Source organism: Perca fluviatilis, chromosome 10 (assembly GCF_010015445.1).
Source record: "Perca fluviatilis chromosome 10, GENO_Pfluv_1.0, whole genome shotgun sequence".
Classification (NCBI taxonomy): Eukaryota; Metazoa; Chordata; class Actinopteri; order Perciformes; family Percidae; genus Perca; species Perca fluviatilis.
In genome coordinates this window covers 23,018,011-23,044,172 of record NC_053121.1, presented here as the reverse complement: position 1 = coordinate 23,044,172, position 26,162 = coordinate 23,018,011, and the positions used below count along the sequence as shown (strand labels likewise).

General features: G+C 40.0%; 1 protein-coding gene across 3 annotated transcripts in view; it reads right to left on the bottom strand.

Moving 5' to 3' along the window:
- Positions 1 to 4,734: 4,734 nt before the first annotated feature.
- Positions 4,735 to 26,162, bottom strand: part of ccdc88b (coiled-coil domain containing 88B) — a 40,913-nt gene continuing 19,485 nt past the window's right edge. For all 3 annotated transcript variants that reach the window (XM_039813822.1, XM_039813823.1, XM_039813821.1), the window contains 12 exons: positions 22,592 to 22,932; positions 22,242 to 22,401; positions 20,900 to 21,298; positions 18,806 to 18,967; positions 17,784 to 18,061; positions 17,401 to 17,544; positions 15,245 to 15,431; positions 12,630 to 12,775; positions 9,221 to 9,328; positions 7,571 to 7,722; positions 5,305 to 5,643; positions 4,735 to 4,912 (listed from right to left, as the gene is read on the bottom strand). In XM_039813822.1, coding sequence (XP_039669756.1) covers positions 4,875 to 4,912; positions 5,305 to 5,643; positions 7,571 to 7,722; positions 9,221 to 9,328; positions 12,630 to 12,775; positions 15,245 to 15,431; positions 17,401 to 17,544; positions 17,784 to 18,061; positions 18,806 to 18,967; positions 20,900 to 21,298; positions 22,242 to 22,401; positions 22,592 to 22,932 — 2,454 coding nt within the window. In that variant the 3' untranslated portion in view covers positions 4,735 to 4,874. The remainder of the gene's footprint in view (positions 4,913 to 5,304; positions 5,644 to 7,570; positions 7,723 to 9,220; positions 9,329 to 12,629; positions 12,776 to 15,244; positions 15,432 to 17,400; positions 17,545 to 17,783; positions 18,062 to 18,805; positions 18,968 to 20,899; positions 21,299 to 22,241; positions 22,402 to 22,591; positions 22,933 to 26,162) is intronic.

Below are 26,162 nucleotides of genomic sequence, written 5' to 3'. Positions count from 1 at the left end.
GGGCCAGGGTAATGAATTATAATCTTTAATGCAGAAACCGATCGATACCACCAAGAGAATAAATCAGCTTTTACTGAGAGCGTCAAAGCCCCTTAATACACTAGGGGAGAGAAAGGGAGTGCATGGAGGGAGGAGGCGGAGGGAGGGGAAGAGCAGGGACAAACTGTTAGGAGAGAAGGAACGATCCCGAAGCTAGCAGAGAGAGAGGAGGATGATGAAATAGAAGAGAGGGGGGTAAGGTGGAAAGGATGGGTGGTGGTGGGGTGTGGGGGGGGGGGAGTTATAGATGAACAGACTCACCTTTGGGCTAACCTCATTGAGTAAAAGCCTGGTGAAAGCATGGAGATTTTGACAGTTATGTGAGGAGACGAGGTTGCAGGGTCAGCCTGTGTGCACACTCCACTTACTTGTTATTTTTCCACCTAGTTGTATTGTGTTCCCTCTCAATGATCCCCTCCATGACTTTTGTTGCCTGGAGCAAAATATAATTAATTAAATTACACCACCACTTCTCGATCAAAGATCACCTCTCTGCTCTCTTGTCTCTGTGCCTGCCCAACCAAGCGCCTCTGCTGGGAGAAAATGCCTAACAACAATCCATGAATTACAACTTTTTATTAACCCAAAGTTTCTGTGGTGTGCGCTTATTCTAAATCAGCCAGACTGCAAAATCAGGATGACTAGGGAAAGAGTCGAAAAACAACTGGATCTGGATTCAGTTGACAGTTGCAAAGATTCATTTCAGAGGCAAGCACCAGGACTGAAGAAAAATCTGATGCACCTCCAAGTATTTAGGATGCCTAGCCTGTTCAGTTAGTGGACTAAGTGGTTTAAGCGAGGTTTTTGGTCGCTGGAGGCTCTTTAGATAGGCAGTCATTAAAATTTGATAGCTCCTGCAAAGATTGAAGGTAAATGGGTGGAGGTAGGTGATGAGGAAAGATGTACTTGGGCCGCAGAGGTGGAAAGAGTTTTCTTGGTTAGAAAAAAGAACCTTGGTTGAGAGGAAGAAATAGATGGAAATAGAGTGATGTCTTTAGAGAGAGAGGAGTCAATACAAGAGAAGGAAGGCCAAAAACATTGAAGAGGAGGGTTGAAAAAGTGATGTTGGATGATAGTGTTACACCCCTCAGGTGCTTAATAATTAAGCAGCTGAGCAGACTCTTGAGATCCAGCTGTGATGTCAACCAAGGCGACCATCCATCATTCATCCCTTTAGGAATAACGGCTAGCACTTAATCACTCATTTTGTGCCAAGACTTTTCTCTCACTATTTTTTATTTTTTTTGCTCTAAGGCTTTTTTTTGACTGATTTTATGTTGCTGCTGCTTGTTGCTTTCAGGGAAAAACAAAGCCAAGCCTTTCAAAAGTACTGATTTATTTCAACGAGAGGGTCACATTGCAAATTAATAATATTCTAGTTTTTTATTAATCCTCCGTTTCAAGTGCCTCGCTTTAAAAAATGTATTGATAATGCAGGGAGGTTCAGAAATGACGGGAAAATCGCTTCCGTTGAGAATTTAAAGCCTTACTCTTCAATATTTGTCTGAGGGCGCTGTCTGTCTGTGGGCCTGAAGGCATGTGATTGTTGCATTGCACTCATAATAAGCCTTTGAGTGACTGGCAGAACCAATATCTTGCTATCGCTTTGCCCTGCGCTCACTCAGGCAACTCGGTGTGCAGCCCCCGTCACGCATCTCAATTCCACAAACAATGTGTGGAGCCGAGAGAAGGGGCCTGCTTTTTGATTAATGTCACCATGACAACTACATAATTCATGAATTGTATTAGCGATCCATTTGTCATTTGCAAATCATAATTCAGGATGTGTGTTTCGGGAGGGCTGGCTCGAGAGAACGAGCTACGGCCTTCCGTTATCCTTAATGTTGTCTTCTGCACTCACACACACTCAAAAACAATCCCTACCGGAAATGCTGAAGTATCCCTGTCCTAATCTGGGAAGCAGGAGCTCTTTGAAAGCTGCCTGTCTTATACGAGGGCACTTTGAGCTTCATGATGAACTCTCAGGTTTGCTCGTTTGGAAAGCTGCATGCTAATTTCCCCCTCTTCATCTGTCTGTCGGCAGAGGCCTGGTCGGCTCTACACTGACACCATTTGGTGCAACAGTGAAAGGAGTTAAAGAGGATTCTCATTAAAGCACTAGTGCAGTTCCTTTGCCATTAGATCAGTGGCTGGATTTACACAGAAACCCTAAAAAGGAATGGGATTTTCAGCTATATGTGAGCCAGACGGCAGGGTTTCTTCATGTTTATCCTGCTGTGCACAGATCAGATTAGGCGGTTACAAGGATAATTATCATAAGATTTATGTATTTACTTTCCTTAGGCCTACTTCATAAATCCGACCCTCAGAGTGATGCCTCAAACTGGACTGTAGATGACTTAATACTTTTTTCTCAGTCCTTTACTAAAATACTAATCTTAAATACATTTTTATTAGTTTGGTCAATTCCAGAGATCTTTATGCTTTTAGTTCACCATATTTTAGCATTAATATTCAACATTTTGTGACTAGCTTCTCCTTTGTTACCTTGAAACATGTCTTACAAAATATGTGATCAGCACTTAAATGTACTTTTCTAGCTTTGAGTGAGCCAACTTAAAGAGAGGAGATGATCAGAAGAAACACCAAACATTTTTAGTTAATCCTATATACAGTATATAAGGTTTAAAGAAGACAAGATGAAGCACTTCTAGCGCTGAACTTAAAAACTGAAATGTACTGTATATGGTGGTGCCCCTAATGAAATCTACTTTGATATTTCTGATGTCTTCACTAAGCATCTGTATTTGAACAGTCCCATAGACACTGCAGAGCTGCTGTGTGGGTCTTTGCTGAAATTGAGTATGGAGCCCTGACACTGACAAAATTTAGTAAAAGGATAAGTCAAAAATATAGCTGAAAAAATAAATCAATAATATTGTGTATAATTAACATGGAGTGTGATAAGCTTTATAAAGTTAGAACAATAGACAATAGAAACACGTTGCGAACTTCTACTGTAAGTAGCGCTACCTAGCTAACTTGTTAAGTGTTCACTTGTTGGCTCAAATGCTTTAGCTACTGTTACAAGAGTTTACAATGAGGATATAAGCATAATAATAATAATAATATCTTTATTTGATAGAGCACCTTTTAAAGAACAAAGTCACAAAGTGCTTCACAGGAGTAAAACTGTTTAAAAAAATAAGACCAAAAACAGTAAAATAAAACTTAAAAATCACATTTACAAACATGAGGCAAAGGCCAGTTTAAATAGAGTGAGTCTTCAGCTGCTTTTTAAAAATGCCAACAGAGACCATAGAACGTATGATTATATGAAGTTGAGCCACCACTTCAAAGGCACGTTCACCTTTTGTTTATAGTCCAGCGCGAGGGACAACCAGTAAGCCCTGGTCAGAAGACCTACAGTAAGGGACCTACTGGTGATATAAGGATGGAGCAGGTCAGAGATATACACAGGTGACCATGAAAGGATCTATCTGTCAGAACAGGAACCTTAAAATGAATCCTGAACTTGATGGGAAGCCAATGTAAAGAGGATAAGATGTGAGTGATGCAAGTCATCCTGCTGGACCTCTTCAACAGCCTTGCAGCAGCATTCTGGACCAGACAGTCCAGGGATGACTTGCTGAGGCAGGTGAAAAGGGAATTGCAGTAGTCTAGCTGAGATCATCTCTAGCTTGGATTGTGATACAACAGACCTGAGTTTGGCAATGTTTCTTAATAGACCTTTTTTACAGCAGACATGTTGACATGTCATAGTAGGAAAAGCACAGGTGTATTCAAAACCATTAATGATGGCTGCATTCCACTTAGGAGAGGCCCTGGTATTGTGCATGCTGACTCATTGAAATAGCTTAGTGGGACACTTGATGGAATTGAGCTATCGTTATGGTTATCAATTTCAGTCAAAAATGTCTGCTGTGAAAAAGGTCTATTGAAAGAAACATATACAGGTTAATGATTTGATATGTTGATCAAAATACATAGCATGATCAAAAGTAACAAATAGATTTCTGATATTAGGAAGGAAAACTGAGGAAAAGACACCCCAAACAATGAGCAACCTTGGAAGCTGTGCCATCTGAACCAACGCTAAGGACCTCAGTCTTATCGTTGATCTGTAAAAAGTTGTTAGCCATCCAGTCCTTTATGGCAGTCAGATAATTGTGCAAATTGTGTCAGTTTGTCACTCTCATCAGGCTTATAAGAGACATACAGCTGAATATCATCAGCATAACAGTGACATAAGATACCTTTAAATTTGTTAATAATATGACCTAAGGGAATACAATGCAAATAATATAGGACTGAACACAGAACCCTGAGGCACACCACAGGATGTAGTAGTTAAGTATATGGGTGATTAACATTACGTGGACTGGTGGCTTTAGTTTTATGACTAAAGTTAGGTTAGCTAACATCAGCTGGTGCTTAGTGCATTTAGCTAACAGTGTTTTCAGTTAAGCTAGCTAGCAACACATCCTCTTGACTTCACTGATGTTCTTCAAATTAAATGACAAAATAAATTGTTTGATCCGTCACCCTTATGGTATGGTTAGGTTTAGACACAAAAACGCCTCTGGTCTTGACCAGGATTTGCTGGAAGAAGAGATCTTGTATCTCAATGGATTCTTCCTGGCTAAATGAAGGATACAAAAATAAATAAAAAATAAAATAGAGAGGTGGTTTATTCAACTCAGCAACACTGAAAACGATTAACAAAATGATTTATTAATTCATGTATTCAAAAATACTAAAAGGATCTCATTTTAAAAATATTCAGGAATACAAAAGGTTGCATCAAAAATATTAAACATAAGCTTTAATTAAGAGTCAAGTGTAGTTCTGTCTCAGGTTGTTGCTGTGTCGTCACTGGAGTGTTGATTGTCTGGAAGGCAGAGAAGATCACAGTCTAATAGGCGCATGCATGTTTTATTAAAAAGAATATTAGCTGTATTTTCAGTGCTTGTAGATGTTATGGCTACTTTGGGCACAGTTTTACTTTACAGTCCAATTTGTATTCAGCTTGACATTTAACTTGTTATCCCATAGACCTTTCACAATGCTGAGCATATAAGCATACTCACAAACACACACAAACCTTTTTAAACTAAAACCTTTTTTTTATATAAATGTACAATTCTTTCAGCATTTCCTTACTTATTTTTGCTGTTTTCCTTCTTTAAAGAAAATCTGACCAAATGACTTGTTAGGGTGGACATTTCTCAAAGTGTAAAGAAATGAACACACATCCTCCTCATTGGACTTTCTCCACCTCACCTCTGCCTTCATCCTCCTCGACACTCTCCTGACTGCTCAACGGAGCGTCTGCTGTCTGGGGTGTGTTTGTTTCGCCTCTCTGTCCCTCCCAGAGGACAGTGGAGTTGTTCTGGCTGGAGCGCAGCCGCAAGCGGGGTGGTGTTTTGTGGTCACCAGGACTGAAGGATTGGGAGACTCCAGAGCCTCCTCTGGCCAACCCAAGCCCCCAGCCGTGACGGGATCCCAGCTTACGACGCACCCCAGAGCTGGAGCGCATGGCTGGAGTCCCAGGAGCCGAGATGTCTGTCTGGGATGGAGCTTTTCTCATTGGAGAGGGAGAGACTGGAGCACTGCGGGGGTCTGAAACAGTAATAAATTCATTCAAGGTTATTATTACTTAAATCCCACATCTATACGAAGGCCATGGTAGTAATGTTATAGGTGATCAAATTTTGACGTCATTAAATCATTGGCTCATTCATTCTGAGATATGATTATAATCAATATACAACACCTACAGCATGATGTTGTTCCACCAGGTGGGATAAATTTGCTGATTGCTTTACAGCACAAACCAGGAAGGTACATTACTACTTTTATTTCAGTGCAAATGCAGTTTCAGCGACTCAGACAAAGGCCGGTGCAAAAATAAATTTAGGAAATGTGATAACTGTGGCTCAGGTGGTAGAGCTGGTCTGTCATTAGTCACAGGGTTAGTGGTTTGAATCCTGGCCCCTCCTGTCCACTTGTCAAAGTGACCTTGAGCAACACAATAAACCCCAAAAATTGCTCCTGATGGCCGGGCAGCTCTGCCAACCGTCAGTCTGTGAGTGTGAATGAGAAGTAGTAAAGTTAAGTGCTTAACCCTTTATTTAAAACCCCTTATTTAGCTATTTTAAGCAGAATATAAACAATTAAATGTACATATTTTATTAAGAACAATAATGTAGTTTAAGTTAAGCACATATGTTGAGTATTTATCCATGCATTTGTAAACTGCAATTCCTCCTGGGATGCATTTTTATGATATAAATATAATTGCATGTACGGATATATTATTAATGTAGCAACCTCACCTTCACTACCGTCTTTTTCTTATACAATATGGCATTTCAAATGACAATTAGAATCATAATTCTGAAAGAATTATAATGGTGAAAATGCTACTTTCAAATGGGCCTACAACATGGTCTAAATTGCTTATTAGTGTTGTTTAAATTGTGATTTCATAGTATATTAAAATACATACATATTGTAATAAAATAAAAAAGATTTTAAACTAAAGAGCTTAATGTGGATATAAGCCTGACCTTTACATGCAAAAAGGCAATCCTAACCTATTTAACAGTAGATTATATTAAATTTAAATCATTTAAATTATTCATACATTCTGACTTAGTTTAATGAGATAAAGAACTGCTGTGGCAGACCTCGCTGAGACCCCGTCTGTTCAGAGATTTGTAACACCATCTGCAGCCTGAGACTGACCTGAGACCAGTGGTTAAGGTCAAGTTAACCTGGCATAAAGAGGGTTAGTTTCAGGGTTAAATGTTGGTGTTGTGGGAAATGTCAACTCAAACATAGAAGATAGGAAGTGGGGAATGTCTTGGCCAGCTCAAAAAAATCTCTCTTTTTACAAGACATCTAATCTATTTAGAGCAATTAAACTGTGATTTGAATATAGCTGAGAAATTGCGTCTCTCTCTCTGGGATGAAAACCGCTATACTGCAATACAAACCACCAGTCCTCTTGTTGAGGAACAGAAAGAGTCAGGCCTCCCAGTGTAGGTCCTGACACACCGTTTGAGGCAGCAGGGTTTTGAGGGGGATAATAGAAAACACAATGCGAGGAAAAATTAAATGGGGACGATATGTCACAAAGAGAGAACAAAATATCTTGAATGCGGGTTTGGGCTTAAATCTTGGCTGTGAAAATGTCTGTAGTGAGTTTTTAGTCCCTCTCTCAGCCAGTAAAATGTATTCCACAGTCAAGGTGCATAAAAAGAGGATGGAGCCTTGCGAATCTTTTTCTTTCAACATGTGGTTAGCAGAGAAAGCCGGCCTCAGTAAGTCTTGGCACTCTACAGGGAGAGATCTAAAGAGAAGAGAGTGGTATCAATGCCGAGCACACTTGTTAGTCATGAGATGATTTGTATGCATGCCTGTAGCCTCGCTTGATGGAGTGAGCATGTGAGCATATCTTTGTGAAAACCATTCGGCTTCGGTGTTTGTGTGTGTGAGAGAAAGAGAGGTAGTGTGCTGGGCTGTGTGAGGTGTGTGGTCTCACCGGGATGAGGTGTGTGCGTGTCTGATGTAAATTCAGTGCTGTCGGCTATGTTTTCCACACTGCCCGCGGCGGTGAAGAGGGCTCGTCCCTCTCTTACTCCTCCCCGGGGTTTGATTAGCTTCTTCATCCGGTCTGCAATCCAGTTAGATTTCCTAAGAAGACACAGAGGACAGGGACCATTTACAAAGAGGGATGAGCTAGGAGAGATTTTGTGTGTGTGTGTGTGTGTGTGTGTGTGTGTGTGTGTGTGTGTGTGTGTGTGTGTGTGTGTGTGTGTGTGTGTGTGTGTGTGTGTGTGTGTGTGTGTGTGCACCCTGCTTTTACAGAAAACACTTGGAGGATGCCAAGTGTAACAAGGGCTGTATGTTTTCAAAATGAGAATAAAATGTTCCTGAAGGTGCCAACTGCCATTTATTATGCCAAAGAGAGCACTTTGTAACATGACATCAAGAAAATCTATTTTTGAAAATGTTATCATTAAAATGTCATTACCATATTAATTTGTAGCACTAGGGACAAAATGCATTTCTGGGACACTTCTTTGTACCCCAAAATACTAATTATTAAATGTTCATTTATGGTACAAAATGCTTGCCAAATGCTTGTAACGGACGTTCATTAATATAAAAAAAGTTACGCACTAAAGCTTTAACCTTAACATGCTTATTTTAGACAACATGACTCCAGAAAAAAATTATTTGTTTACTAATGATTTTTAGTAATGACTACTAATGTACACTTGATTTGTCTACTGCATTAACTTACCGCTCTGTGTTAATACAACTTGACCTGTTAAGTTTCACCTTGTGTAAAAACTTAGAGGGTTTAAGGCAACTGGTTTCCACACAAATTTCTAGAAAAGTCAACTAATTCGGGATAGCAGTGTAGACAAAACCAAAACAGGGGGAAATACCATATTCTGTGTATCTAAAACATTCTGGAAAAAAGCCTTCATAACAATAAAAATGATTTCACTGAAAATTCCTCAATTAATCCAAATGGTTGCATTGTGTTCAGTTGGTTGATCCAAAAAAATTCTCTCTATAGCTCACCTTAGCTCTGAGAGGGGGCAATCTACCTGATACTTGTTTTAGCACAACTAACCGTAATGAAGAGGGAAGAATAATAAAATGGTAAACTGAAGGCCAAAGTATTGATTTTTTTTATAGTTGGAGTGCAGCTATTTCAGCTCATAAGTGCTTGCAAATCAGGTTAACTAAAATATTAATATGGCAACAATTTTGCAATTGCATTCCAAGTATTACAAATTCATTATCTTCATCTAAATCAAAATCATTTAAATCTGCTTGCCAAATACATTGAATCAAGAAAGCCAACAGTTAATATTTTACATTCATCATTATGAGGGGGTTAAACTGGCCACTTTTTGATGGGGTCAAACCCCCAGGTTAAATCCAGGTTAAAAAAACTGTTGTATTTTACTGTGTTTTGGCTGAAAACATCATTTAATTTCATCATTATCCACCCTGCACCTACTTCCTAAACTAACTTATATTTATTTCTACACTTTTTAATTTCTTTTAGAATGATTTGTATCCATTCATGTTTTAATGTCTCATGCTGTATTTCTTTTCTTTGTGTAAAGCACTTTGTCTTTGTGTATTAATGTGCTGTATTTCTATAAATTACTTGGCTTTGCTGGCTGGAGGTTGCATGCTGGGCTCGAGGACTCGATACTGATCCATAATCTTCTCCACCAATTTCTGCTTCTCCCGACGAAGCTCACTCAGCTTCTCCCTAAAAGAAAACACATGAAGCATCAGAACAAAGCAGCTGAGTAGGAAGGTCTGTTTGATTCATTTCATGCATTCATTATCAGTGCCAGTAAATGGGATTATTCAGAAAGTGGCTGATAGTGTATGAATCTGTTCCTGTAAACTCACGACTGAGAAATGGAGCCTGCTGTGCTGTTTGAACAGGATTCTTTATAAACCAACAGATCAGAAAAGAGACTGTGTGTGTGGATGTTAATGTTCATGTGCTGCTGGTGAGCAGAGGGTTCAGGGTTCAAGCTTAAAGCAAGATGACAAATAGCCTGCATGCTGCATGAGCACGGCTCATAATAGAAATACTGAACACAGAGTCACTGACAGTATGAGCTGACCGCTGGTTACTGACACAAAACTGTGAGCGGAAGAGATCAGAAAGGTTATTAGAGAAGAGCAACGGTGAGTATCGAGGCCCATGTACATTTTTAGCCATGCCAGCGGCATGAATCTAGGGATGTCTGTTGGGTCAGTCCACCGCTTTGGTCCAGACTGAAATATCTCAAAAACTGTTAAATGGATTGTTATGAAATTCTGTCCAGATATTTATGGTCCCAAGAGGATGACTCTTACTGACTTTGGTGATCCTCTGACTTTTCCTTTAGTGCCACCATGAGGTTCACATTTGTGGGTTTAAAAGAAATATCTCAACAACTATTGGATGGATTGCCATGACATTCAAGTCATGTTGCTCTCAGGATAAATCTTTATGATTTTGGCGATCTCCTAACTTAGGTTTATGACCAAATACCTGTAAAACTAACAACATTCTCAATATCTTCTGCTGTACTTTGTGTTTAATGCTAATTAGCAAATGTTAGCATGCTAACCAACCCGGTATCACGGCAGTGTAAATGCCAACGTTATTCTTAATCTATTGATACGTGTTCACAGAGACGTTTTTCTCGTTTTTTACGTGTAAATATCACGTTATTTTCTTTGGGAAAGGACGCCGGCGAAACTCCATAAGCCGGAGTTAAGCCCGCCGTGGCGCTGGGGACGCACCACAATAACGGGATGGCGGAGGTTGGGTTTAGGAAAAACCTTACGGGGAAAGGGCGCCTTAAACGCCGGGAGACACGCCACAGTAACACGCGGAACAAAACGCCACACGCAGGGACGCCATCCCCGGAAAACAAAGTGCGAGACGCGATCCCTGCTCGCCCGGGTTAAAGTCCTGTGTTGTTTGACCCATCCACCACTCCGACCAGCCTCCCTACGTGGATTTTCGGCTTTTTATATTACTAAAAAAAATGTATGGTATCTTTAATGCCTGACAAATGAGTTTAATGCAATTCTTTACTCATAAAACATTTGAAAAGCCAGATTGTTTTTGGAACGTGTATTGTTTTAATCCAAGGTTAGCTTACTGTCTTCTTCTTGCCTTTTCTTGGTGCATTGCTGCCAACTACTGTGGATCACTGGCGTGAAACTGTAGGCAGGAATATGTATCGTGACTTTGTGTGCTCTTGCCAATAAGATACAAACAAAATGTGAACCCAACCACCAAAACATTCCTTCATAGCACTGCTTATGATCAAAAACTCCACATAACTTTAACCTTTAGCCCCTTAAATGTTACCCTGAAATTCTTCTTAACTTTTTGTCTCACTGTTTTGTTTGCCTGTTTGTTCCAAATGTTCACTAAAGCGATATCATGCTACAACATGCATTTATAAAGTCTAATTAGTCAACACAAGATAACTCCTTCCATCTTGAAATACTTTAATATCCTGCTTATCCCATTATCCCAGCATGCACTGGGGAGTTATATTTCTGTAATTCAGTGTGATTTATTTCTTTGTTATGATGATAACTGTGCTGATATGGTCTAAAGATTAAAATAAATGCCTGTGGGTCTGAACAATGCATGGCTGTTTATTAACATGCATTTGAAATGGAGACCCACCAAAGTTAAAGGTGTTGAACTGAAATATGCAATGCTGTCAGTGACATTAATCTCAGTAATTTAGAAAAAAAATAATTAAACCTTAGTAAGTAAAAATGATCTTTTCAAGAATGAAAGCTACAAAAGATGTCATTTGTGAGAAATATGGCTCATTCAAACGTAAATGGTGAAGCCAGCTCTGCATGCTCACTCTTAGTTCTAGATGAATCTGTTCGTCATTTAAAAAGGATGACTGCTGAGTGCTATTGGACTATGTAAGTGTTGTCTCAAACCTTTACATGAGTGCTTTTATGTCCTGGATATGAATATAGACTGTGTTACTGCCTACAAAGTTAGAAATGTTAACAAAATGCTCTAACACAAATTACATCAAGTTTCATTTGAATAAATGTAATGCTTTGTTTTAAAGGTCCTATGTGTAGGAATTTCTCCCATCTAGCGTTGAGATCATATATCGCAATCAACTCTCTGACGCCACGCAGTTCCTATTACAGCTACGGTAGCCTTCACGCTTTTTTTCTTGCTCTTTTTTGTTTTTGTAAGATTATTTGTTGTGGCTTTTTCCACCTTTAATTGATAGGACAGCTAGGTGAGAGAGAGGGGGAAGACATGCAGGAAATCATCTTAGGTCAGACTTGAACCCTGGACCTCTGCGTCGAGGCATAAGCATCTCAGTATAGGTGCTGGTGCTCTACCCACTGAGCCAACCCGGCCACGTCTTTTGCTCTTTTCAATATCCTTTTTCTATTTCTGGGCAAAGAAGAAGACTCCTGTTCCTGAAATTTAGATTTTGAATACATGTGGTCCTCCATGTTTCCTTCTTCAAACTTGCCGGGGCAAGGAAGTGATGATACTCATTAGCAGCACCTGTGAGTTTATCATGTGAGAGCGAAAAGGCGAAAAGGCGAAAGGTGGAGCAGTATGTCCTGTATGTCCCTTATTGGCTAACATATTTCAAGATGGCGCATGAATATGGAGCGTCTACCCCAGTTCATGCAAATGCAAATGTAAAATTTCAAGCCATTAGGAATACTTGGAATAGATGGTGGTGGTAAATATTCATTAAAAAGGACACGTTTGTGAACGGGCAACACAGATTTTGCTAATGAACAACTAAACACGTTACACACTGGACCTTTAAAAAAACCTGATTTTCTCTTCAGTACGCTTGTGTTTTCTTGTCAGTAGTTCCAAACAAAGACTAATTATCTGATACAAAGAGGGATGAGCTAGGAGAGATTGTGTGTGTGTGTGTGTGTGTGTGTGTGTGTGTGTGTGTGTGTGTGTGTGTGTGTGTGTGTGTGTGTGTGTGTGTGTGTGTGTGTGTGTGTGCGTGTGTGTATGCGTGCATGTGTGTACTGACTGGTACTCCCTCTGCTGTGAGTAGTGCTGGTCACGGCGCTCTAGGCTCTGCTCCAGTAAGGCCCGATTCTCCTTCAGCAGACTCTGGTTCTGCTCCGCTAAATGTCGGTTCTCCTCCTCCATGTTCCCCTTCAACTGGGTTAACAGCTACACACATAAACACCGTAAATGTCAAAGTAAACAGTTTGGTAAGACAAAAATATAATGTGTTTGTGTGTGAGGGCACATATGCATTCACAGGTTGCAGACAAAGTAGGCATACATAGAAAAGTCAATGTAAACGATAAAAAAAACAATGGATCTGCAGAAATCTATACAGGTTCTTCAGATTTACCAGTCAGCAGTATTGATTTTGTCAGCTGAAAAGTCTCTCAAAGATATTTATAGTGTGTGAAGATATCAAAGTACAAAGAGACCCAATAGCTGGTGACTGAATAGCTGGGGCATTGTTTTAAAAGATTGCAAACTTTTAAAAAAAATCAAACCTGACACTGAAACTGTGAAGCAAGAGGTCAGAGGTTACCAGGAGTGACTGACTGAAAGGCACATAGCAACAAACTGCCGTGTCTCAAATGGCCAAAGAATTCATTCAGCTTCTCTACAAAGTGGTCCGAACAAAACCTGTGAGAGTTTCATAAAGATGCTGTTTTAGGCAGAGTTAACATCCAAGGCTAACACTCAAAACAACAAAATCTTAGTGCATGAAATTACTAAGCGAAAGACGTGAAAAAAATAAATCTTTTTTTACATTTGAATAAATGTCTAATCTTAGAAAACTACAAGTCTTACACACAGGTACGGCCACACCTTTGCATGAATACATCTCTCTAAATTTCTATTTGTTAATCTGTTTCCAATTACATTTGCCTTCTTAGCCGCAGTCACTGTCCAATCGACTGCAGTTAGCACAGCTGTGGCAACAACAGGTTAATTGGGAGACCACACAGGCTCCAAAAATGAACTTTTCCTTTTAATCAAAGAGAAGAGTTGCCACCTCTCTGCTTCTCTACAACACAGTTTAATGAGAAGCCTGTGTGTCTGAGTCCCAGGATCTAAACATAACTACCAGCAGTACAACATTGTGGGGGGCTGAATAAGGCGTCCAGTGAGGCACATAGAAATGCTGGTACTTAAACATTTGTAGCAGTGTTTTGAATTAAGGGACAGTTTGACCTGAGTGGACGAAGAAATGATTTGGCATGAAATGAGACTGAAAGTGAATCTAGAAATAATGTAATTTCTGAAACATTTGGTTCATCAGACTCAAAAAGCAATGCTGTGATTCTGAACGCTACATTTTTTAGTAAATTGTGGGAAGCAAGTTCATTCGCTTTCTTGTTGAGAGTTAGAAGAGAAAATCAATACCACACTCATATCGGTATAAAGCTACTGCCAACTGGTAATTAGCAATAAGCTTGATACAAAGACTAAAAGCACAATGGAAACAGCTGGCTAAATGTAACAAATACCACCTACCAGCACCTCTAAAGCTCACTAATTAACACAATGTATTTTCTTTGGTTTAATCCGTACAAAAAATATTACAATTTGTTGCTTTATGGATGGTTATATGCTAAACTATTTCTATGCCCAGTGCATAAACTTCCTGCAGTCTCTGCTGGTTGCCTAGTAACTGCTCAGAGCCCCAAAAAACAATATAGCAACAATGAAATACAATGTGTTAATTTATGAGCTTTAGAGATGCTGGTAGGTGGATTTTGTTTTACATTTGATCAGAGCCGGACTAGCTGTTTCCCCCAGTTTTCAGTCTATATGCTAAGCTAAGCTCCTGACTTACTGTATTTCCCCAAATGTCTAACTATTACTTTAATGGTTGGTATTGTCCTAACTGAAAACTTTGTGATTTTGTGTTTCTGCTTCTTCCTGTACAACATTCCGTCACATATATAAGCAGACCAAAGGTCCTGTACCAGCTTTTGATTCAGGATTGGTTTTAATGAGCAGCTGGATGAAGCAGCGGAACATAACATCTGCTGGTTGACTTCTTAAACTCTGTACAGAAAGTCAAGTTTCACCTGTTTGGTCCCTCAAATGACTAAAGACTTTCCTGCTTGAAGAACATTTTCAATATTCAGCACTTGTTTGACAGTATCACACAGAAGACTAAAGCTGTTCTAGAGGAAAAGATGCCCCTACTCCTTATTACCTACTTGGTATTAATTTTCTGTTTGGACCAATATATCACTTTTTCCTGACATGTCAATCTGAAATTTTTGAAAGTATTAAAAATGGTGTTTGGTGTTTAAAGCCCCCAACGTTGTCTTCCAGGCAGCGTTAAGTATTAAAGATCAGCCTCTCACTGATCCTCACTGATGATACGATAGCTGTTCCTCCCTTACAACAACTATGTAAAATGCTCTCTAAAACCTGCAATAAATCCCTAATACATTTTGTTTAATTGCCCAATAATGCTTTAAATACATTTGTTTTTTATTTATTTCAAGAGTGTAACGTTTGTGAGTGTCTCTGCTGTGTACTTAATCCCTTTTTTGCATGTCAATGGTCGGCTGGCAGCTTGAATACAAAACAACTTTGTGTGTATCTGCAGGTGTGTAGATACATTTCTGTGTGTCTGTGTATGTGTGTGATTAATACCTGGTACTGGCTGGTGAGGCGGGCGCTGGTGAGGACCAGGCTCTGGTTGGTTTCCCTCAGGCCGCTGAGTTCCCCCTCCAGCCGTGTCCGCTCCAGCTGGGAGGCGCTCAGCTCGCCCCTCAGCTCCGAGCCCTGAGCCAGCAGCTCTGCCTGTGACGCCAACCCCTCCTTCTGCTGGGCCTGCAGCCTGCAACACAGACACACACAGGCTTTACTCATCGCTGTCACTGTTAGGTGTCGTGTATCATTTGTTTGGTAAGTGCTCTTTAACTGAGGCTCATTATTATATTATTACAACACATTATGAGTCCTCACAAAGCCGGAAAACCACCAACAGATAAATCTGACATCATCTCAGACAAAATGCTTTTTATAAGGTCACTCAGTGGTTTTAGACCATTGCTTACAAAATATAGAGCGAAGCGATCATCTTGTAATGAGAACTGCAGTGAGATTAGATGAAACTCTTAATGATCACTGTGGGGGAAATTTGGTAATGTTCAGTAATAAGCATCCAACATTTTATGTTCCCAGTGTGGATTCATTAACTTTTTATGTAAGTTAAAACTGAACCAGTGTACAGCATGGCTCAGTATATAACAAATCAACCACTGTCCATATATTACCTTCAGAGCTACAACTAATGATTGTATTCATTATTCATTATTCAGTTATTTTCTCAATAAATCAAAGTATTTGTTCTATAAAATTTCAGAAAATAGTAACAATGAGCACATGGTGACATTTTCAATGTTCAATTTCAAGTTTACAATTATAGAAGAATAAAAAACATGGAAATATTCACATAAGAAGCTGGAACAGAGTTTTTGCCAGTTTTTCTTAAACTGGCAATAACTGATTGTTTGGCCACTTGGGGGCAGCAGACACAACCTTTGAACACAACACTGACATATCATCACCTTTTAAGGTTGATATGGTAAACGTGTTAGCAAACAATTGCTTATTTACACACCTGGCAGTTACTCAGCAACATTAGCATGCATTTGTTGTGTTTCTGACCACCTGTTAACTCTCTTTTAACTCTGTTTTTGTTCTCCACCAACACCTTGAGGGAATATCTGGCTCTATAGCTGCCAAATGCTCCACTGTGTTCACCAGCTAGTCGCTAACTGTGTCTGTCTGCTGTTTGGTGCTGAGCAGGTAGTGTAAAGTGGGTTTTTAGAGCATTTTTCATTGAAAACAGGTTCCTGCTGCAGTTGACTTTAAAGTTGCCAGACAGCTGAACAATGAGCTGAAACTCGCTATAAAACTCGAGAGGAGTTGCAGGTTCATGTGATAATTCTCTGCAGGATCGTAAATACGAGCGAACCCTTTCATTGTCACATTGCTTTCACTTTGTCATTTGATACATTTATTATTATGAAAATATTGATTAAAGCCGCTTTAAAGAAATAAATAAAAAAAGTGCTTGATTATCAAAATTGTTGCCAATTTATTTTTTGTTATCAACTAATCCATTCATATTTTATTTACCTCATTCCGTTAAAACATTACATTACTAATGCATGAACATGCTTATTTTAAATCTTAACAAAGTGTGTCATCTGACCAGGAGGAAGAGGCTATCCTGTTTCCAGCTTGACACCCTGTCATTTGAGACAGTCAGAGTAATCAATCACATCAATATGATGATGAAAACCTGGTTGATTAACTAATTATCATGGTACATGAGTATTGTATGATGATGATGATCATCATCATTATATCACCCCCTTCCCTGATGGGGAAGGGATGATGAAGAAAACAAAAATCTGAGGTAAAGCTTTAAGTCAACATCTAAGATAAATTAATCAATTGAGTCCAAAAGTCATAAATTGTTCTGCTTTTTAGTGGTTTTGGAACTGAGGTTCAAACAAACCTACATATTTTCCATTGCTCCCCAATCCTGTTTTTTATGTTTTGTGGTGTGTTCTGTGCTGCTGTTTAATGCCTAAAAGCCTTTCAATCAGTAACAAAAAAAAAATGCATTCTGTGCATTCCTCCATTACATTTTTATTCAAACCAGTTCCTGTGTTGCTCCCTGTGCTTCATATAGAGAAATAAATGCTGCATGCAGTGAGAGGAGAGGAGTGAAAGGATGATCAGATCTCATTAACATGATGCTGAGGAAGCTGATTGGTGAGTGTATTTGTTACCTATCGTTGTCTTCTTTCAGCCTCTCCAGCTCTCGTTCTCTCTCCAGTCTCCTCTGGGCATCTGCTTCCATCTCCTCTCTCTCCATCTTCATCTCCCGCTCTCTCTCCTCCAGGTGGGTTTTATCGTCCAGTAGCTCCTTGTACCTTGAGATTACAAACACAACATTCATCCCAACAAAAACAATTATGGCTTAAAATGTGTGACAGAAAGAGAGTGTGTGTATGTGTGTCTTTAAAGGTGGTGCTGTATATTTTTGTGTGTATATTTTTGTTCTTGGGAGAACTAAAAGTATATGGATAGACAAAAGACTCAAAATTCTCTGAAGTCAGGATTTCATGTTTATAAAAGGGTCTAAATGAATGCAGTCAGAGTGAGTTTGTACCTGGCCTCGAGCTCCCTGTGCTGGGCCTCCAGGCTGCGGTTGTTGCTCCTCAGCTGAGAGTGTTTGTCCAGCAGCTCCTCCAGCTCCACCTCCTGCCGCTGCTGCAGAGCAGTCATCCGCTCGTGGTCCCGCCTCAGAGCCTCCATCCTGGCCACCGACTCCTCCCGCTCCCGCGCCCACACTTTGGACTCGGCCTCCAGAGCCACACACCGGCCCTCACTCTCACTGCAACGCGCCACAACTGCTGCATGCTGGGAGCTAAGAGATGCTTGCTCCACCTGTGTGTGTGTGTGTGTTATAAAACAGAGAGATCATGTTGTTGCCTATATTAAAATGAACATGAAGTATATGTATATCGATAGATTAGACTCTTCTCTTTTTGGTAATTGTGGTCATTTTCAAGAAGGAAGCCTTGTCAATCCAGAATCCAAAAATATTCCAGCTACAATGTATAATATACAACTGAAATCTGAAGTCTACAGCCACATTAGCGGCTCTATGAGGGTAACGCAGCAGTGCTTTTGAGCTAAACTCTAACGGCAGCATGCCAACATGCTCGCAATGACAATGCTAACATGTTTAGCAGGTATAATGTTTATCATGTTCACCATTGTAGTTTAGCGTTAGTATGCTAACATTTGCTAATTAAACACAAAGTACAGCTGAGGTTGATGTTTTGCAGGTATTTGGTCATAAACATAAAGACTTAATAAATATTGACTTAATGGTGGCACTAGATGCAAAGTTGATGGATCACCAAAGTAATTACAAATTCTCCTGAGGGGACTATGAATGTCTGGACCAAATTTCATGTCAAAACCGACCAACCAACAAACTGACACTGTCATCCACAGAGCCACGCCACCGGCATGGCTAGAATGTGCTGTCTCCCTAAATCAAAGCAGTCTGGTAGTCCAATAATGTAATAAATCATACATCCAAATTATGTGCAAGGGTCTAATGATCGAGTTGAACAAATAATTTCAGGCGTAATCATGCTCTCTATGTGTGTGTTTGGTCACCTGTAGCTGGGTGTTGAGTGTCTGTACTCTGGTGCAGGAGTCCTGCAGGCTGAGGGAGTGCCGGCGCAGACCCTCCAGCTGCTCCTTCAGGTGCTCACACGCCTCCTGGGACTGAGACAGTCGCAACAGCAAAGCCTCCTGTCCTGCAACCGCCACTGCTTTCTGAGAGAGAGAAATGTTCAGATTGAGAGAGCGTCCACAGCCATGTACAGAGGAAGTTGCAGCAGGGGCTGTGCTACCTTTGGCGTCACAATATCCATATTATTTGAACTTCTACCTCATCTGCAGCTGACCTTTTAAAGCACTCTCAGTCAGGTAGCAGCTTTGTGTGACATTTGTGTCAATCTATAAACAGAGATGAAATTCATCTTGTGTGTAACCGAGTTTTCAGAAATGTATTAAATATAAGTGGTCCGCATCTGTTGTTTATACTTGCTAAAACCTGTACGAGCATTAATAATCCAATCAGAAAACCTGCACATATATTTGTGTCTGTGAAATCTGCTCTGCTAAATAAAGGAGTGTGTTAATTTGGCATTGTGATAGATAGATTACAAATGAACAGGCAATGTTGCAAAATTGCTGAAGATCTGGTGTTTTTGTCCAAAATTAAAAAGAGCTTGTGGCACACCAAAACTCAGCTCTACACCCACTCGACAATGTGGATTTGTATGAACATTTTTGCAAGTACTGGCACACACTTCATGTGGGAGTCATCTGGAGGGTCTGGAGCTCAGTTTTGGTGCGCCGCAGCTTTTTGACTTCATTTTAAATTCTTTCACATTTCCTACCAGAACCTTACTGAAAGATACTACTACACAGGGGATTGCTACTTTTTCACTGGCTCTTTTAGACTTTCCCTCCCAATGTCAGTAGTGTAAAGTAAATATGTACTTTTACTCCAGTACAGTACTTTAATGTAATTTTGAGGTACTTTCTACTTCTAACCCAGAGCATTTCAGAGGGAAATATTGTAGTTTTTACTCTACTCATGTTACTTGGAAGCTATAGTTATTAGTTACGTTTCAGTTTAAGATTTTACAGTAAAAACATATGAGGGGCTTATTAAATCAAATACATTGTATTAAACCAGTGGTTTCCAACATTTTTGACTTGTGACCTCACACAAAAAGCAGTGTGTTGTCTTAACTTCTCAGATGGTTTCATTTAAATAACTGTTGAAGACCCAAAGAGCTGAAAGTAGCCCCAAAGTATTATACAAAGTAGATACAAGTTAATAAAAGTTAATAAGATAAAAGTAAAAAAATAATAAAAAAATAAAAAGGAATATAAATTTAGCAGAACTCTTTTTTTCTTCTTGTGACCCGGATGAGGGGACCCGAACCACAGTTTGGAAACCACCGAACTAAAATACTGAAGTGGTAAAAACCAGTTCCACCTCAAGCAGCTACACCAGTAAAATTCTGTTTACACATTATTGTATCAGTATTAATAATCTAATTTCTGATACATTTTGCTGATAATACTTTTTACCTGCAGATGAGTATTTTTACAGTGTTGCGTTGGTGCTGCAGGTGTCTGTGCCTTGCTTCATCCATCCTAATCTAAAACTTTAAATCATCTGACAGCGTTAATGCAGCACCATACCTAACGAGCAATGCATTGAATGAAATTCCCGACCTTGGCAGCTAACCCTCACAGCTTGATGTGAGTTTGTGTGTGTGTGTGTGTGTGTGTGTGTGTGTGTGTGTGTGTGTGTGTGTGTGTGTGTGTGTGCTGTGTGTGTGTTGTGTGTGTGTGTGTGTGTGTTAAAAAAGAGAGCGAGAGAAAGTAAGGGCTAGAGCAAGAGAGCAGCAGTCGAGATAAGGAAGATTAACAGTAGCCGAGGTGACATTATAAAAACTGATGAGCAGAGATAAAGCGGTAGTCCTGGAAATAAAGTGCTGCACTCGTGGAAGTGGCGGCCTACTGTGAGTTGATAGTCGTCAAGCATCCCTAGAGCAAGAATTTCAACATAATATAGATCATCTCCATCACAGGAGCTGTACCGAACCACACAGACATCCTGCAAATGAGATTCAACAGCTCCGACACACATCATTCACAAAAATATATTCAAACACAGATACACACCTCTCTTTCCAGCTCTATCAACCTCTCACTCAGCTGCCTCTCTGTCTCTCCTGTGGCATAGTCATGCGTCATGGAAAGGTGTCGACCTTTGCCAGCTGCAAGGGATTGATCCAGATGTGACGTCTCCTGGGTGTTTGTGTGACAAATATGATTTTTGTTTGATGAATCTGATTTTGAATTAGACGTAGCGTCCACCTCCGCACTTCCTCTTCTCTTTTCCAAATGGAGAAGAGATTCACTTTTCTGAAGGCACTTGGAGAGCGACTCTATTCTCTCCTGTGATTGGTTGAGATAATCGGTTGTTGTCTTAAGTTCAGCTTCAGCGTTTTGCAGTTTCTGGCTCAGATGTTCGACTTCAGTAGACAGTTTCTGAGAACGTGCCTGCTCATTGGATAGATCCTGAAAAGAGAGAGATCAGAAGCATTGCAGCTTTCAAATATTATAATCTCTGGAAAATAAAACAGTATTCTTCATAAAACAGATCAAAATACAAATATAGACAAAATTAATTTGACTCATTATACATTCTTAAAAGGACCAATCTTCATACGATCACTTTAATAATACAATCGTGGAACAATTCCATACTGCATACTATTTCTAGACAGTTAGTACAATCTACTAATGTTCACTAATGTTCACAGTATACTAAGCTAGCTGTTAGTAGACAAGACATTAATGTATACTAACAGGAAAGTATTCATCACAGTGTCACAGGTCAAACTGTGACTTTGGCAACAGCCAATTAAACAAGAACAAAGCTAAATGTTTTTTCCCCAAGATTTAATAGGAATTGTTTTTTAGTCTGTGGAGTAAATTGAGATCTTGGACATTTACATCATTATGCGTCATCACTGACAGATATAGAGCAACACATGTTGATTATCAGCATAAATTAGTGTTGTCATTCCATTGTGGGAATATTGGAGGGCTATACAGTGAATTTTAGGAAAACACACTTCCAACCTGTGAGCATAGTCTCCATTAACCATTCCCATGTCCATTGCATTGTGGGACAATAGTGTCCATCAACAACACACTAAAAAATCCAGCAAATTTGGGATGCAAATTGCATCCTTTAAGATTACTGACTTTTGTCACTTTTCCAGTATGAACACACTGATTTATTATGTAGTACAGACATAGGAACATTTAGCAACAATTATTACTATTTATGTAAGAAAAGATCTCAGTTTATAAAGGGAATTGCTGAGTGTGGGTGAGTTTACCCTCAAACACATTCCCGCAGTCAGTGACTAAACTACGTCACACACACACACACACACACACACACACACACACACACACACACACACACACACACACACACACACACACACACCTGGGACAGTGAGCTAATCTTGGCCTGAGCATCTGCGTGCTGCTCCTGCAGCTGCTGTTTACCCTCCTCCATGCTGGTTAATCGAGTGCTGAGCTCCTTCTCCAGGTCTTGCAGCCGAGTGCAGAGCTCCTTGGATTCAGACAGCTGCTGACCCGCACGTCTGCGTGCGCACACACACGCCACACACACACACCAGCAGCAGTAGGTCAGACACAAGTTGAATGAAGATAAAGTTAACATTAAGATAAATGCACGGTGCAGCCATGTAGCTCTTTCTGATGCCTTGTAAAGTTAATTGCGTACCCTTATCTTGTGATCAGGGTTACGTGTGTGACCAGGAGTGTGTGTACCTGTGTTCAGCATCCAGAGCCCGAGCTCTCTGGTTGCTGTGCTCCAGGGCCAGGGTTGTGCTCTCCAGCTGCTGCCTGAGCCTCGCTGCCTCCCTCTCTCTCTGCCTCCCCTCCTTCCGTTGGCCGTCCAGCTCCGACTGACACACCTCCTTCTCCTGCTCCAGCCTTGACACCTCCAGCAGCGCCTGGTCTCGCGCCCGGGCCATAGATTCGGCCTCCACGGTGGCCTCGCGGAGCTCTGCCTCCAGCTCCTCCTCCCGACGTCGAGAAGTCTCCAAACTCCGAACTTGTCGTTCGACCTCTGCCCTGAGAGTCTGAGTGGTGAGCTCTAACTGGTCACTCTGGCAAAAGAGACATAATGGATGATTAATGCCACTTAAGATTAAATACATTGATTAATGTGCAAAAGGGAAACTAGTTTGGTCGCCCACGCACAGTGGCTAATAACAAAAAAAAGACACAAATCAGACGGTTCACAATAGGCGACATATGAAAGACATTGTATTACCTTAGATATGTTTTATATCTTTTATATTAACACAGACACAAAAACTAACACATTATGAGAGGGCATTGGAGAAGATCAGGACCCTGCCTGGTCACTAATAAAATAATGATTTAATAAATAAATAAAAGGCCAACAAAAAGTGATGGATCTAAAAATGAGATCAAAAAAAGAGGCAATCAATATGAAAGGACAACTTTAAAATTATGACAAAAATACAACCCAAATCTCAAAAACAAGTAATTCCAAAGTTTCACAGTTGTGGGCACAAAATATCTTCTAAATTGTTCTGTGGAGCATCTTGGCATCTGTAGCCGGTACTACTAAAAACAACAATTCTGAACTGAAGTTTGGATTCTTTCTCTTTCAGGCTATTCGACAAAATAACGTGTCAACAAAGGCAGAAAATAAGAAGACTGCAAGCTTGCAAACGTGGATGTAAACAATAAAGATTTCAATATGTTACAAAAATCAGCTTTGCAAATGTTTTCTTAAGAAGAAAATGCATTCAGCACATTTGTTAGAGCTCAAGGATACACACATTGGCCCTCATTTATCAACCTAACGTAGAAACCAGCGCAGATATGAGCGTAGAAATCCTCTTACAACAGGCTTCACGTGTGATTCATGAAACGTTCGTATCACACCAATCACAGCGTAAGAATGGTCGTTCTCAGTTTTGAGGCCTCGCCCCTACAATTTACGACATGGTGAGACGTAATCCGGCTAAGAAGCGGCACTTTTCAGAGGTGGAGATTGGTAGACTGGTATTAATGGCTGTAGAAAGAATGCGGAATGGAAGGAGATCACTGATGCGGTCAACAGTGTTGCTGTAGTAAATCGGACTCCAGCTGAAGTTTATATAATTTATACATCCTTGACATATGTATGCTATAGTAGTAATATACAGGCTTATATTGCAATCTCTTAGGCCTAAATGTAGGTGTACCTACAGTATATTTAAATAAACGCACAGTAGCAGAGTTTATGTATGCAGTGTCTTTTATTTTACTCGTTTTACTCTTTTTTTCATGAGTCAGAGCCGGGCAACCGTGAGCTGGCATCGGGTCATCTGGCTCCATCACTACATTTATGGCACCCTGTTTTCCTGCGCGATGTTGTGGAGAACACCACAGGCTAAAACAATGTTGCAGACTTTTTCTGGCGTGTATAGGGTCCCCCCCGCTGATGCAAGACAGAGCCATCTGCCCTTAATCAATCCGATGGAGCGCTCTACCGTGGCCCATGTGCATACGTGTGCACTGTTGTACCGAGTTTTTTTGTGATTGTTGCGGGCAAAAATCCTTGATTATGCGGCACGTTTTCTTAAAAAATGCAATGGAATATGTGGGATATTTATGCAATTTTATGCAATGAAATTGCAGGAACTTGCAAAAACTGCTGTTTGATGAATCAGTGAAAAAAAATGTGATTCCCCCAACACCCTGCTTTTCGATGATGTTCAACGTTCAACTTTCTGATAAGATATATGTGACTTTTTTGCAACGAAAATGCAGGGATTATGAAATCATGCAAGCCCCGCATATTTTGCTCGGAAATCGGCAATTTATGCGGCAATTTATGCGGCAATTTATGCGGCAATTTATGCGGCAATTTATGCGGCAATTTATGCGGCAAAAGTGCGGCGTATTTGAAAAAATGCGGCCCCCACATAAATATGCGGACTTTGGCTGATTATGCATTGAATTATGCGATCGCAGAATCACGTTTTTCTGGAGGGACTGCTAAAAGAGCCAGATGCCGATAAGTGATCAACTGATGACTTCTCCTTCTCCTGTTAAACTGATTATATGCTGCACCGCAAGTCCACATTGACTCAGAAATGTGCGTACACAAGTTTAAACTTGACGTGGGATTTGATCGTAGCCTCCGCTCACGTCCATATTGATAAATGCCGAGCTTTGCGTGGAAATGACCGTACGCTGGTTTTACGCTTGTTTTCTGTCATACGTTCGTTTCGTAAATGAGGGCCAATGTGTCTGTGAGAGACACTGAATGTAAACAGAACTTCATAGGAAACCTTTAATAATGCTCCTCCAGTTTCCTCCAGATTTAGAATCACATCACAATAATTAACGCAAATTCAATCAATCTTTGCGACATTGTTCTGCATGATTTGACCAAATTAAATGACCAAATCAATACAATGTTGTCAGTTATGTTTCGATACAGGTTAGTTCATTAAACCCACACAACAAGGAAGCAAAGGGGGAGAAAGAGGATGTAGATGAGTTGTAATTTCCTATTTAGGTTTTATTCACCCCTCCAGCTGAAAGAAGCAGAGTGCATTTCATGTTTCATTTAACATACACTGTTATAGTCTCCATTAATTCCATTAACTCCATTTACTTATTATTCTGGTGGTCTGAATACAAAGTCTACCTCTTACTAACTGGAAACTCTTCTGTTTTATGAAGTAAATCATCAAGCATTCAAATGAACACATTTCAATCTGGTGCTGATGGTGCTGATATAGAACTGAACTTCCTCATGCTGTAACATTAAGAGAGTGGATTACGTTTTAGTATTGTTTAGAAATTAAAGGAATATTACACTGTTTTTCAAAGTTATCTATTTCTATATCACCTGATTCCATGGGATTATATAACTGGATCACATCATCGCAGAACATTTTTAAGATGCTCATCTGCGTTGAATTAGAAACTGCATATTGTAGATAAATACATTGTATAAATGCGATGTATTTAATGTAACCAAGTAATTAGTTAAAGAGATTACAGAATAATAAGATCAGATATTAAACATTGTATACATTTCTGTAACTGTTTTTTTTTTTTTTTTAACTTTGTTTCCTTTCATTTGGATTGTACATTTCTTTTTTCCTGCCCCACATCCATCTTCCCTAAAGGAAAATGACATCTGCCATGGTCATAAAAATGTTTGTTGTCACAGCTGCATCGTGTGTGTGTGTGTGTGTGTGTGTGTGTGTGTGTGTGTGTGTGTGTGTGTGTGTGTGTGTGTGTGTGTGTGTGTGTGTGTGTGTGTGTGTGTGTGTGTGTGTGTGTGTGTGTAAATGTGTACTCT